This window comes from Plutella xylostella, chromosome 6 (assembly GCF_932276165.1).
Source record: "Plutella xylostella chromosome 6, ilPluXylo3.1, whole genome shotgun sequence".
In the NCBI taxonomy this organism is placed as follows: Eukaryota; Metazoa; Arthropoda; class Insecta; order Lepidoptera; family Plutellidae; genus Plutella; species Plutella xylostella.
This window is the reverse complement of record NC_063986.1, coordinates 4,146,337-4,161,610: the sequence shown is the minus strand read 5'-3', so window position 1 is coordinate 4,161,610 and position 15,274 is coordinate 4,146,337. Positions and strand designations below refer to the sequence as shown.

The following is a 15,274-nucleotide window of genomic DNA, read 5'->3' as shown; positions in this document are numbered from 1 at the left end:
ACCTAGTTATCGTTACTTTGTACTACAGTACCTATCTCTCTACACTACCCATTTAATATGCCCAATAATCATTCAATCGCAATGGAGATACAGCCCCGCTGAAATATATTTGTTTATACTGGGGCTTATTATGAAGGATTTCGTCGTATGATTGGCCGAACGTTTTCGTCCGATCGACCACGTTCCGCCAATCATTTATGATACTCCTGTCTGTAATTTTAAGTTTGTTACAGTTAGCTAACTACTTAATCATAACATTGTCAAAATCGCAAACTGATTCAAAGTAAGTTTGTTGAGTTTGACAAGGTGACAAACTAATACAATGAAGTCGAAAGTACGTATACTTTGCGCCTTGGAATAGATAGTATGCAATCAAGTGGAGAGCACTATTTTCGTAGCCGATTTACGCCCCTCTCACCATCCGTCCCTTACAGCGCAAGGTACATCAATATCCTTTGAGTTAGCTGAAGCAGGCGAGGCCCACTTCCACTCGGAACTGCTGGCGCTGGCGGCCCAGGTCCCTGACGGCCACGTCTGTCAGCGGCAGGCGGTTCGACTTGTCAGTGTCGTACTGCACCACCGTCCGCGCCCACTCCTGCTTCTTGAACTGTTGAAGGAGAGACGGAGGTTATAGAAATAGTTGGTTTAATTTGAGGTCTCTGAGTTACACTGGATTATGTCGACCACTTGGGTTTAGATCTAGAAGACAATAAAATTGATCACTGTAGATAATAACACAAAGCGACACGCGTAACACATGACCGTTATGGTAATGATAATAATTACAACGAACCATTTCTGTTAGAAGATAGCAGTTTTACTAGACTTTTCAGCCCTGAATCCTGGGTCGTCTAGTGTGTATAATGAATCCATAAAGAATAAATAAAATAAAAAAATCGGGGCAAATTTTTTTCTAATCCTAAAAAAACAAAATACGAACCTGACACTCATCCAGAAGCGCCTTATACCTCAGCTTATTATTGGCTTTCGGCAGGATCTCTGCGTCGTTGAAGGCGAGTAGTTTGATTCCATGGCGGTGGTTGTTGGTCTGAGGGTCGAAGTAGCCCACGGTATTCCAGCAATGGAACGTGACGTTCTGGCTGGCCCGCGTCGACAGCAGCTGCAGGAATGTCAGCTGGTTTTGGTCCGCTTTGTAATTGATCTGGAAGAAGAATATTGTTATGTTGATATGTATTACAGATTAGGATGGTAGTAGGGAGTCTCTACTAGGGACAATACGGGCACATTTTTAATAGCTGCCTACAATAAATATATTTTGATTTGTTGAACGTTAGTTGACGAGTTTTTCCAGATGGTACCTAACTACAAACGTACCAACCTACCGTTACTCCAATCAATTTAATTAAGACATAGCTTTGTTATTGTTACTCATATTTATTTTTGATCCATGTTGAATATTTGCAAAAATACTTGCATGCTTGCCGTACTACACTATTTCGGTCCGACAGAAGACACAAAATATTTCTTACCGTAAATCCTTCCTCAACTTCACTCAGCCAGATTTCCTTCTCCTTGCCGCTGTACGAGATGTCCTGTGACGTCATCGGCTTGGGGTACACGCAGCTGGCGCCTGTCTCCATGTCGCAGTGCACCAGGATCGAGTCTGCTGTGTCGCCTCCGTTAGGGTCGATCCAGTATTGTCCTGTTGGAAATCGATATGAAATGGGTAACTTGAAACTTTTGTTTTACAGTCAGAGATATTACGGGAGCTAAATGGACAGTCTATATTTAAAGGAAGAGTATTGATTTTTGGCAGTACTCTTCCTACTACAACCAGTTTTTTTTTCTATGCCTTCCTTGACTAGTGGCTACCGTTATTTTTTCCAACCGATTATGTTACGACATAAAGATAATTTTCTGCTGATTGCTACCCCAATTTTATCTAAGCTAAAGTTAACTTACCGCTCTCAAAGGTTGGGTGATGATGTTTCATGTCGCCGCATGTTTTTGCCGGGGCTTCCTTTGTGCCATCCGGTTTCAGGAATTTGCTCAGCGATACCTTCAGTTTTTCATAAGCCTTCATCACGATTTCCTTTCTTTCCGAAGCTGTCATATCGTCCTTGAAGAATCGCGCTGGCATCGAGTTGGGATCATCGCCCATTGGGTCAGGACCTTTGATGGAACCTAGAATATGAAAAACAATATTTATTTATTTAAATTACGGAACAATGGAGTATATTGGAAGGCTTTCTCTAAATGTGCAAATTGGTACGTTAATAGTTACGAAGTCGCATCGTCTGCTGCAAATATAATGAAAGATAATAGAATCATGGGAGCCTCAAAATTATAAAATGAAATCAGCCAACTAACCTTGTTGTAGCATAGCAGCGATGGCAGCGGCATCGTACGCAAGTCCTTCGCCCGGGGGCCCAGGCGGCCCGGGCGGCCCGGATGGACCGGGGGGTCCGTGGCGGCCCGCGTCACCGGGTGGACCGCGCCCGCCCTGAGGGCCAGGTGGACCTTGAGGACCCGGGCTGCCGTCGCGGCCTGGTACACCTGGGTCAATGGAATCGGGTTTTAGTTTGATGCGTGTTGAAAATACATGTTTCCCGTTTACTGTACTTCATTATTGTTCATGTTCATATTACCTAGATGTCGTCACCCAACTTTAGTGTAACAGTTCTATTATAGGAACTCAGAAGTACGTAGTGTTTAAAATAATTTGCCTACCAGAAAATAAGACAAAAGAGTCACCAGTCAGTCAACTAACCTCTAGCTCCAGTGTCACCGTCCTTCCCAGGCGGCCCGCTCGGCCCGGGCAAGCCTCTCTCGCCAGGCCTGCCCGGGGCTCCAACCATACCCGGTAGACCGGGGAACCCAGCGTGTCCCTTATGTCCTTCCGGTCCCATTTCTCCCCGGTCTCCTTTAGCCCCGTCGACCCCGGGAGCCCCGGGTTTACCGGCTGGCCCGGCCGGTCCATCCACACCCGCTGGCCCGGTCTCACCGCGGGGCCCGCGCTCGCCGGCCTGGCCTGGGGGCCCAGCTGTACCCGGTTGACCCTGTGAAGTATTTTAATACATTAAACTTTAGTAGCATGAAAGAGTATAAACTCATACAACTGTAAGTATAACTTTGAATAAGTTAACAACGTTGAACTAGATTTGCATTTTTGCAGAGCGCAAACTATTTTCTTTCTCAAATACTGAGAATCCATAAAACATATTCACCTGCAACCCTGGTGGTCCGGGAGGTCCAGACTGCCCCGGCGCCCCAATAGGCCCCTTGTCTCCCGGCCTGCCCGACAGACCTGCTGGGCCCTGCTTCCCGGACCGTCCCTCCGGCCCCGGCTCACCCATTGGTCCGGGTGGTCCTTGCTGCCCTGGTGTTCCAACCGGACCGGGTGAACCATCTGCTCCAGGCTTCCCTGGTGCGCCACTGTCACCCTGGGTAAGATGAAAGACATTAGTGTATACTGTATTCATTCTTATTTGGCGAAAAATGTAAACAATCTTTGTGTGTCTTTTTAATTAAAATACTATTAAACAAATAAACTACGGCCAAAATAAATGGTTTTATTACGAAATCAATCATTTTTGCTTGTAAGTATTTCATTTGGCATTATGTTTTATTTTATAACATAGTTTTTGAATTAATTTAAATAAAAAGACACTCCAAGATTGCTCAAAATCTATGACAAGTAAGAAAAAATACGGGTACACTACATAATTCCGAATTACTTTTTTACGAATATGAAAATAACGATTTTTTAAATTTCGAATTTCATAGTTCCGAATAATTCACAATCCCGAATTTTAAGTTTCCGAATAACGAAAATCACGAATAGTTTATAAACGAAATTTCAAACAACACATTTATTAAAATGACGAAAGTCAATTTTCCGAATATTATTATTTCGATGTTTCAAAAGTACGATTTTTATTATATCAAATTATTTAAATTACGAATCCCGAAGTTTTAAAATTCCGAAAATACAAATTCCCGAATGTTTCTTAGTTAACAAGAAATGGTTATCTATTATGAATAATGCAGCATAATGCGTATAAAAACAATATTTTTTAAGCTATATTATGTGAAACGCTCCGCTCCGCTTCGCTGCGCTCCGCTTTGTTTTTCGATATCAATGTGCACCTAACACGCTCCTCCTCGCTTTGCTCGTCGTCGCACCTATCTTTAGGTTTAAGTCCTAAGGTTTTTAAGTTTAAACACCATAAAAATCCTAGCAATTGTTTTGCTCTATATTTGAAACGCTCCGCTCCGCTTCGCTGCGCTCCGCTTTGTTTTTCGATATCTATGTGCACCTAACACGCTCCTCCTCGCTTTGCTCGTCGTCGCACCTATCTTTAGGTTTAGGTCCTAAGGTTTTTAAGTTTAAACACCATAAAAATCCTAGCAATTGTTTTGCTCTATATTTGAAACGCTCCGCTCCGCTTCGCTGCGCTCCGCTTTGTTTTTCGATATCTATGTGCACCTAACACGCTCCTCCTCGCTTTGCTCGTCGTCGCACCTATCTTTAGGTTTAGGTCCTAAGGTTTTTAAGTTTAAACACCATAAAAATCCTAACAATTGTTTTGCTCTATATTTGAAACGCTCCGCTCCGCTTCGCTGCGCTCCGCTTTGTTTTTCGATATCTATGTGCACCTAACACGCTCCTCCTCGCTTTGCTCGTCGTCGCACCTATCTTTAGGTTTAGGTCCTAAGGTTTTTAAGTTTAAACACCATAAAAATCCTAACAATTGTTTTGCTCTATATTTGAAACGCTCCGCTCCGCTTCGCTGCGCTCCGCTTTGTTTTTCGATATCTATGTGCACCTAACACGCTCCTCCTCGCTTTGCTCGTCGTCGCACCTATCTTTTGGTTTTGGTTCTGAAGTTTTAAATACGTTTATGTTTTTTTGTCAAAATCACGAATTATCATATTTCCGATCGGGATTTGACTTTTTCGTGATTATAATAAATAGGTATTTTATTTTTCGTATATTTAAGTAATCGTATTTTTTAACATTCGTATATTTAACAATCGTAATAACAATATTCGTGATTATAATATTCGAAATTATAATTTTCGTGATTATTATAATTCGGTATTTTAAAAAATCGGTATTGCAATATTTCGTAAATTACATATTCGGGGTTATCAAATTCGGAAAAAAGTTTTTCGGAATATTTGGGTGTTCCCAAAAAATACATTATAGGTAATTAATTAAATTATTAACAATGTAGGCTTATTAACTATTTAAGCTTTGGTTCAGTTCAGACCATTGTCAAAAAACAGTTAATGCTCTTCTTTATTTCTTACCTGAGGCCCTCTGAGCCCTTGCTGTCCAGGCGGTCCCATTTGTCCCGGCATTCCACTCGGGCCTCTTTCCCCGGGCGGGCCCGCTGGTCCACTGGGCCCTTGAGCGCCCTGTTCTCCCTCGCTTCCCCTTTCACCTTTAGGACCATCTGGACCCTGAGGGCCAGTTAAGCCTATAGGGCCGGGAGGTCCTGGACGTCCTGAGTCTCCAGTAGCTCCCTTAGCACCAGGAATTCCCGGGGTACCAGCTGGGCCAGAACTTCCTTGGGGACCCTGGAATAAAATGTTATCGTTATTATTACTCCTAAAGTAGATGATAATAAATTGCTGATGCCCACCTCATTATATTGTTAACTTGGGTAAATACTTTGCCTCCTTGGGATTGTTGGTCAAATTTTGGGAACCCATAATGTCCCATATACCTAATATTTTTATACTTAAACCTCGAATTCTACCATCTTTACCAATCGATTTAAAGCCAATTCCCTCAGACTACGTGAACTTGCTTAAATGTCGTGCTTACCGGTGGTCCCAAGTCCCCTGGTCGTCCCGGTAATCCTGCGTGACCCGCGTCTCCCTTGTGTCCGGCGTCCCCGCGAGCTCCCTTCGCACCGGCCTCTCCGCGCAGCCCGCGCTGACCCGGCTCTCCTTGCTTGCCTGGTGAGTATTGTGAGGATGTTTCATTTAAGTTAATCGTGATGACCTGTTACAGACTAGGCTTGAATACAAGTACAGTAAAGGGCAGATAAACCTGACCCCCCTCAGTAGCATTGTTAGTATGAGAGGGGGGTCTACGTACAAACATACTGACCGTCGTACATACAAACATATTTTCATGAAATAGCACAATTACAACTTACCGGGAACACCAGCCGATCCTTGCTCTCCTTTCGCGCCAGCATATCCTCTCTCCCCCTTCAGCCCCGGCATGCCAGTCAACCCCGGAGGTCCAGGGAACCCTGGGGAGCCTTGTGCACCAGGGGTCCCCCTCTCCCCGGGAGCGCCAGGTGCCCCAGATTCTCCAGGGACCCCGGCCACACCCGGCTCGCCTCGTTCTGCCGGCTCGCCCGGTGGTCCAGATGGTCCGATTGGTCCTTGAGGTCCTTGTTCACCTTGGCGACCTGTTGGAATGAAATACGAAAGTTAAATTATTGCAAGGGTTTCTATTACACATTTCTGCCTTTATGTACACTCAACACGTTTCACGCTAACATACCTGGAGGTCCATCATTGCCCTGAGGTCCTTGGCCACCCCTGTCTCCCTTGTCTCCCGCCATGCCCGTCAGGCCCCGAGGTCCCGGCAAGCCCATGGCCCCCGGCGCACCTGGGTGACCTTTCGTTCCTTGAGGACCGGCTGGGCCCTGATTGAACAACGGACACACGTGTTAGATAATAAGCAAATAATCATACATTGTTTTTTTCAGATAGTAGGTACTGAATCTAAACAAAGATTGAATCTAAAACGCCATGGTAGGTACTTAAATTATATTGAACTAAAAGTCCTTTTATAATTCTCAACATTAAAATCTATAGAAGTATGTATACTTTTATTTCATAACATAACATACCGGTGGTCCGTCCTGACCCTGCGCACCAGCTTCTCCCTTCTCCCCTGTCGTCCCCACCAGTCCCGGCAGACCTCTTTCACCAGGGAATCCCCTTTCTCCCCTAGGCCCGGATGCTCCCGGAGGTCCAGCTGGTCCGGCTGCACCCGGCTCACCCTCCTTGCCCGGAGACCCTGGTTGACCTGCTGAGCCGGGTAAACCCTGGAGAAATCAATGTTTTACGATTAGAGTATTTTGAAATGGACATGCCTACTACTAAAATATCAAAATAGAACCAAATCCTCACCGGATATCCAGTAAGCCCAGTAGGGCCGGTAGGTCCTCGTTCTCCCGTGGAGCCGGGCGCGCCCTGCGGCCCCTGCTGCCCGGGGCTACCGTCCCTCCCCGCATCACCCTTAGGTCCCCTCGGCCCAGCTTGCCCTGGTTCGCCGTCTTTACCCGATTCTCCCTAAAATAAAAATATGTTATTGACCTTCAGTAATTTTGATTTAAAATAATTAAGTACATAAATATTTACTTGTACTGGAATTACTCGATACTTGATTCAAATTTATAATACTGTAGGAAATATTATAAAGTAACTTGCCTGCAGACCCCGTTCTCCAGTCAATCCCATAGGACCAGGCGGCCCTTGTATTCCCTGCTGACCTTGTTCTCCCGGTCTGCCATCAGCCCCAGGGATGCCTCTTTCTCCAGCAGGCCCAGTCTTCCCCGCAATACCCGGTTTCCCAACTAAACCTCTTGGTCCAAGTAACCCTTGCGGACCTGGTCTTCCCGCATCGCCAGTACTCCCTTTTGGTCCCGGAAGTCCAACTGATCCTCGGTCTCCAGGTTGTCCCTTCAAACCCATTGGTCCATCTGATCCAGGTATGCCTCTCATGCCTTGAAGGCCTCTTTCACCTTGAGGGCCGACACTACCAGCAGGACCTCTCAAACCTCGTTTGCCTCGTTTCCCTTCAGGTCCAACTGAGCCTGGTAAACCTCGAGGCCCAGGAGAACCACTTTCACCTCTTATTCCCGAATCACCCTTAAGACCTCTCTCTCCTGGTTGACCCTGAAATAGTTTTTTTTGCATTAAAGAAACAGTAAGTAAATGTTTGAGTTGCAAATAATGTTATAAACGTTTCATTGAACAAAGTACTTACAGGCATTCCTTTAGCACCAGGTATACCTGGGTCTCCAGCTAATCCTTGAATTCCTCTAGGACCGGGAAACCCTTGGGGGCCCGGAGGTCCAGCTTGTCCTGAAACTCCCTTTTCCCCGGGAACCCCATCCCTTCCAGCAAGACCTGGGGCTCCAGCTTCACCGGGCTGTCCGGGGCGACCTGACTCTCCTCGGGGACCTTGTAACCCTTGACTGCCCTTCGGCCCAACACTGCCTAGTTCTCCTTTGATTCCAGGGGAGCCGGGAAAACCGGGAGGTCCGGGTTTACCAACGTTACCCTAAAAATTACAATCAGTTTAGAGTAATTCATTGTTAAAATAAGAATTTTTGTAAAAAAATATCATCTGGACTGGGCACAATACGAATTATACCAAATGAATATAAATAATATTTTTTTGTAGGTTAGTTACATACCATAGGTCCTGGTGGTCCGGAAGCTCCATCAACACCTCGAATTCCTGGCGGACCCGATGGCCCTTCCCGTCCCCTCTCACCCCTAGGCCCTACTGGACCCTAGAATCAAACAAAATAAGGTATTATAGCCATCTATTCATTTACCACAGTTTTATCATACCTAAATATCATGTAGAATTAAATTACTTACAACAGGTCCAGTCGGTCCCATTTGGCCAGGTAATCCGGTGGGTCCTTTCTCTCCCTGGGGCCCTTGGTCACCTTTAGCTCCGTCTTTCCCGTCAAATCCACGATGACCCTTCAGCCCCTGTATGCCTGGTACTCCCGGGGTGCCTCGAGGGCCTGGTTGACCTATGACTCCTTGAGGGCCCGTCTCTCCGTCTTCACCAGGAGAACCCTGAAAGTAAAAATAAATCATAAGATTTGTGAACGCTTTATTATAAACCTTCGGAAACGTAAAAAAAACAATCCTTCAATGGCAATGTGACTCTGTCTGCAACCTACCAAGCTTCAAGATCACTCACATCTTTCCCCGGCACCCCTGCGGGTCCCCTCTCCCCCTGCGGCCCCTGCGGTCCCGGCAGCCCCGGCTCGCCCGGCTCCCCGCGCGGACCTTGGAACCCTTGCGGACCAGGCGGCCCTTGAGGTCCTGGAGGGAAAGAAAATGGGAGTAGAAATGGATGTAGAATAGTAAGTATTCGTGGAACGGTTACTAGGGAATGTAACTTCCTGAAACCTCTTTGTCTATAGATTTTTAGCTTTTGAGTCTTGATCTTGATCTAGAAGATATCCTAAGAAGGAAATGCAATAGGTACTTGGGGTAGAGATTGTCAATGAAGAGCTCTATGGAAATGGTTGTGTTTTTTTACCTGGTATTCCTCTAATTCCGGGGGCACCGACTGAAGCTTGCATGTACTGGTAGGGGTCGAATGCTGGACCTTTGTCTCCACTGGAGCTGGCAGCCAGTTGTGACAAATAGGCATTTACCTAAAACATATAAACGAATAATAATATGACGCCAAGGACTTTGTATAAATATTATGACACACATAATTATTTGGTGTGAAATCGTCGAAACACCGCCGAAACGTCAAGGATAAGCTGCAGGGCTGTTCTTAATTTAGAATATATATTATCTTCCTACAACCAGTATTAATTGTAACTCACATCAGGCATAGGTCCAGCACTCCCGGGCAGTCCTGGCGCGCCGGGCACCCCGCTGGCCCCGGGAGCGCCCGGCGGCCCCGCCTGCCCCGCCTCCCCCGCCGCGCCCACCGCGCCCCGCACCGGGGGCAGCTGGGCTGCTCCCGCGCCGTAGGAGGTGGGACGTCTTGTTGTGGAAGCTGTGGGTGTTTTGGGCATTTTAATGAACAAGTTATACAATACAAAATATACAAATTCTTGTAGGGGAGACCGGGGACAAAAGTAACAGCGGGTAGAAAGTAACAAAGACTCTGTAGACTTCCCCAATAGCCTTAACGTCCCAAGCGACAGCTGGTAGTTAGCATGCGATGCCCCCCACGCATCATATCATTTTCCGCGCCCGTGCCGCGGTGCAAGGTTGATTTAGTGAGCATTTCGTGATTTTACACACCCAAAGTAAGTTTTTTGGTGTTTATTCATTTAGTGTTTACGTAGAATTAAGATGCCAAAAACCATATGACTATTTGTTCATTGATTCATTATAAGATTGTCTGTAGCATGTCATAAATTGTTTTCGAATAACACGTGCTGTTTTAAAGTTATGTCGCCTGATATTTCAAAAATGGGGATGGGTACAAAAGTAACAGCTCGTGGCAGGACAAAAGTAACGAATTACTTACGTAAGTTTGCCATGTCACATTATAAATTTAAATTTTTTGTTGTTTTGATTAGATATTTGTGTCATAATATTGTATATTATGGCACAAATAAAACAACTTCTTATCAGTTAGTCAGTTTAAATGATGGTTCTCATTTACAGTTTATATTAAGAAGTTTTTTTTAGTTTTGTCAATAAGTCATAAGTTCTTTTTAGTTTCGATAGTTTTTTAAGAAGTTTTCTTAACTAAATAATTTGATTGTTTTTTTGATTCTTTCTTTTGAATCGTATTTTTAACATTGGGCAGAATTTATGGGTTGTTACTTTCGACCCATGCCTTGTTACTTTCGTCCTGACCATGGGGTCGAAAGTAACGATTTCCCTTTTTTTTTTGAGGCTTTAGAAATGCTAAAATTCGAGATGTATTATGTAAAGTAATAATGGATATTTGTAGACTATATACGAAAGTTTTATGTGACTATATTTATTTTATCGTAAATGTTATTAATAACGAGAAATCAGACAGAAACTACAAACTGTTACTTTTGTCCCCGGTCTCCCCTACCTTAAGTTACCTACTTTGTTTCTCATTCTGAATATTTTTTTGGATAAAGGCAAATAACGGACCTTTACTCACGGACCGAGAAACTGTTCGGATGCTATATTACACCATCAGTTTTCTATTTCCATACGAGCGGGCTACGTTCAATAAAGACCTTGTGGTATTTATAAACGTCACTAATATCAAGGATTAACAATCCCACTAACCAGTAAGGCAAGCCGGCAGCACGGAGCAGTTGATGCGGGCAGAGAAGCACTGGCATAGGGTGCAGTTGTCGCGCTGCCACCGCGCGCCCTCCGGCCAGTAGCGGCCCAGGTCTACACATCTTGGAGCAGGCGCCGGCGCTGAGCAGAGTGTGAGTTTATTAGGATGATATTATCAAAATTTAGGATGAGTTAATGAATACTATAGTCTGCAAGGCTAGCACGTAGTAAGAAGTATCAAAAGTTTTGCATCGTGCTTACTCACATCGATGAGAACTTTGGTCACATCTTGGTGTGCGCGTGTTGCGTTCCATGCTAGGCCAGTAGATGACAATGGAGGTTGTGATGAAACATAGTGAATGGCCAATAATGATAAACAAAAAGACCCAAAAACCATCAGTATCATTAATGGTATAACTAACCAATCATCGATCACTGACTGATGACTTGATGACGGTGATGGTGATTCTAAGTACCTAGTTTGAAGTTACATACCTCGCTCTGTCGCAAACTGCGAAGGTCTCCGAGGATCTACAAAAAATAACATTAAATTAAACTTTTGTAGAAATAGAGCTCGAATTGTTATACATACTTATAGAAATACGTTCAAAACAAACTGTGCACGATGTAGTTACTTACTTGGCGGTATATTGGATGCTCTAAAATCAGTTTCAGCCAAGAGAGCTGCAAAAGAGACGACGTCATTATTAGAAAACAAACGTTCCAATTCATCATTATTAATATTTTAGTAATTACTAGCTGTTCCCGCTGTAGCTTTAAAAAGTTTCTCGTGGGAATTCCCCGATAAAAAGTCGTATACATGGAAGTAGAAAAAAAGATATCTTTTTTTCTAAAAGATATCTTTTTTTCTACTTCCATGGTCGTATATATATGTGTTAATTAAATAGAATATGTGTTAATCAGCTCCATACCGAAATGCATTACAATCGGTTCAGCCTTTTTGACGTGAAAAAGTAACAAACATACATACTCGTAAACTTTCGCATTTATAATATTAATAAGTAGGATGTTTTTTTACCGTTATCATCTTCCCCCAAAGGGTCGTAATCATCATAGTTAGCCACGTCATCCGGCTGCTGCGCCTGCGGCTGGTCGTGGCCATCGTCAGAGAGCTCCTTGGCCACTGCCGGCAGGAGGAGCAGCGCCAGACCGGGGACGAGGAGGCGCCACTGCATCATATCTGGTGGAAAAGCCAGATGTATAGGTGTTGCAAATGCGCATTAGTAAGCCACAAAAGAGTGTGACTGAGGGGGTCATTCTAAAAGCTTTAGGAAATTTGGGAAAATAAGTGTCTTGTATCTAGATCTAGGATATAATTATTAGCATCAAAGGAGGTATTTCTGCAACGACAAAAAATATAAGTAGGTATAAGGCCTCGAAACCTTGCACTGTTTAGAATCTAGATGAATCAATCTGCAATATCGATCATTGAGTACTATTGTATATTTATTTATATTCGATGGCAATATCTACTGACCCTCACAATATTTAGGTCTCTGTATAGATTTGACACCAATTTGGGACCATTTTGTGGCTACGGTGTAATTAATTTTAGCAACCGAACCGATCTAATGGTGCAACTACGATGTGAATGAACTAGCTCTGATTGTTTATTGTGACAATAATAATTGGTAATAAAATTGTCAGGACGATACACTTTCGTTTGCGCTATTTCGGCACTCACCATTAATTTAATTGTTTCGGTAGCTATTCGGTTGAATGACTTTAATGGGTTATAGATATGAATAGTTATGGGGCCGTTGCTTTTATTGCATTGACATAAGTGCTACGTTGAGATCTATGCCTTTCAGTTATAGAAATAAAGGTACCTACTACGTCAGCAGAAACATCTCGGTGAGAAAGTACTTTAATAAGTTTAGTTTAAGTTACTTAATAGATTATACGGTTGTAAAAGTGGTATGGCAAGCTGATAGGGGGTGACTCAGGGGGTCGTTCTAAATAACTTTTGTTTTACGACTTCTAAGTAGGTAATTTGAGTAAAAATAATGTAGGTCATTGTAAAAAAGTCACGTGACCAAAACAGTTTTCATAGCAAAGCAAAATAAAATTTTCGCAAATTTTCAAATGAATTCCTGATGCTGTCCTGAGTCACCTATTTTGGCTTACCTACCTTTGATAACACACTTCACATCATTGGTTCGACATTCACATGTACCGAAACTTAATAAGTTAAGTAATAGAATTACTTATAACAAAAGTAGGTACTTGAGAAAGTCACTAATATTTTTAAAATTGCCAATATAATGAAATATTATGAATTTATGACCTATCAAGCCTGTACTTAAACATGTGATTCTTACTTCTTTTGCACTGTTTTAAATATAATATAAGTAATCGATCGCAATGCAAGATTTCATACATTTCATACCTAACTTAGATTATGAGATTAGCATAATTCTAAGCAGGATTACAAACGTTAGAATCATGCTTAATGAGGCTCTGCAGCTACCTATTTTCAGTAAAGTTAACTATGTATAGAGAACGCATCGACCATGACTGAAAACTTTCAGAAATTAATAGGTATCGATTTCATGGTTTACTTAGTACCTAAATTTTGTTATTTACTTGTTAGGTATCTGAAACTAACACACCATAGGAACCTCATAATTATTATATGTTGTTGCAATCCTCGATACAAAAGAATATATTCTATATTGATGTGAGATACCTGTAGTGCTTATTTAAAAAATATATTATATACATAGTTACTTACCAAAATTTTGTTCAGTGCTGAAGGAGGGTATCGCCGCCGGCCTGCGCCGCGACGAATGCGCAACACTCTCCGGAGATAACGAATAAATATGCGCACGCGCTGGACCACTACACTAGGGTCCCAGGGGAGCTTACATGGGGCTTTTGGACGTATCTTTTTCTATACCCGACTGAAGTAACGGTGCTACTAGGTATAATGGGTAAGCTTGATGTGTCTGTAGCACCACGAATCTCTGAAAATGATAGACACATTGCATTCTTCAGCTAACCAGCAGTGGCTACTGAATAATGAAAAACAGATGAAAGAAGTACTTACCCACTTCAGTGATGAACCTGAGGAAATTACTTATCATTAAACTAACAGCATTAGGAAGCAGACAAATATTCCACCACCAGCCACCGAGCCACCTTTAGATAAGTAAGAGACCAGTCCGAGGTCTTTTGACAAATTCCGAATTTCCTCAGAGCCCCTAGACTATAAAGTTGGGAGTCCCTGTTTCAGCTAATAACTAGGCCGCGAACTAATGTATTTAGATGTTATAGCGATCCCGATCACTCGCTCTTTCTTCACTCGAACACTTTTCAATTGCGCGGGTCATCGGTCACCATTCGACCGCTGTGGTTTGGCCGTTGCGTTTGAAAATTGGAATGCGCTCAAATAGTTCAAATGCAAACTTTTCACAAAGTTATTTTTTAAATGCATTTTGGGTACTATACATAAGTGGTGCTGTTCCTTTGGAGTAATGGAATCCTCTATATACATACACATTATACATTAAATTTCCATGCAGGTGTCACCTGCTCTGCTCTACCACTGATGTACCGCACCACCATAAATATCCTAAAATCATGTGATGCTGGATATTACTCTTCCTCAACACTCTGATCTTGAATCCCCTTTATCTATCCCACCACCAGTAAAATACATCAGTCATCGACTCGGTAACAAGATCTGTAGATAGACCCCAAATTTACCTAAGTAACATTAAATGTACAAAAGTAATGAGATTTCCAAAGCAACCGTCCTTTGAAGGTCGCCATCCATCTATAGGGTTCTAATTATTAATAAGATAATAAACAGTTGTCCTCAATGCGATTCAGTGAACCAATTCAATTTGCTGGCTGCCATTGTCGTACTGTGAGATCACTATCTAATTTTAACTTCGGCTTACTTTTTAGGTCCTACTCCGAGTATTGTCGTCGAAACAACGTAATTCCCCCTTTATTCCCCAGTTCGTGTTTAAATTAAGCCAAAAAGAAGGAAGAAATCGCTTTCGGCCATAAGACCGTAATTCTATCCCGTTCTATGTGCTCACCCCTGTACCAATGAAGAGTACAACGCGTATTTTGATCAACATGCATTTCAATGTTATTGTCAAACAAGAGAAACTATACATTCCTCCATATTTTATTCATGCGTAATAAATTTGATTGCTCACTTACATTGTATGAATAACATTCAGGATAACCAACATGGTAATCGGCATTGAGTAGAATAACAAATGGCTAGGACACCAATTTGGATCCCGCCCTTGGA

The 15,274-nt window shown here is 43.0% G+C and overlaps 1 protein-coding gene across 1 annotated transcript; it reads right to left on the bottom strand.

Moving 5' to 3' along the window:
- Positions 1 to 43: 43 nt before the first annotated feature.
- On the bottom strand, positions 44 to 12,179 carry LOC105384571 (collagen alpha-1(I) chain). Its single transcript, XM_048621669.1, has 24 exons — positions 12,023 to 12,179; positions 11,623 to 11,667; positions 11,479 to 11,514; positions 10,987 to 11,124; positions 9,585 to 9,760; positions 9,287 to 9,404; positions 8,942 to 9,066; positions 8,608 to 8,814; positions 8,418 to 8,516; positions 7,985 to 8,281; positions 7,426 to 7,893; positions 7,126 to 7,287; positions 6,843 to 7,040; positions 6,491 to 6,635; positions 6,135 to 6,395; positions 5,798 to 5,931; positions 5,278 to 5,547; positions 3,189 to 3,404; positions 2,732 to 3,020; positions 2,332 to 2,517; positions 1,924 to 2,145; positions 1,491 to 1,663; positions 941 to 1,162; positions 44 to 607 (listed from the first exon to the last, which is right to left on the bottom strand). The coding sequence occupies exons 1-24, from the start codon at positions 12,177 to 12,179 to the stop codon at positions 461 to 463; spliced, it is 4,491 nt and encodes a 1,496-aa protein (XP_048477626.1). The 3' UTR covers positions 44 to 460.
- Positions 12,180 to 15,274: the final 3,095 nt, after the last annotated feature.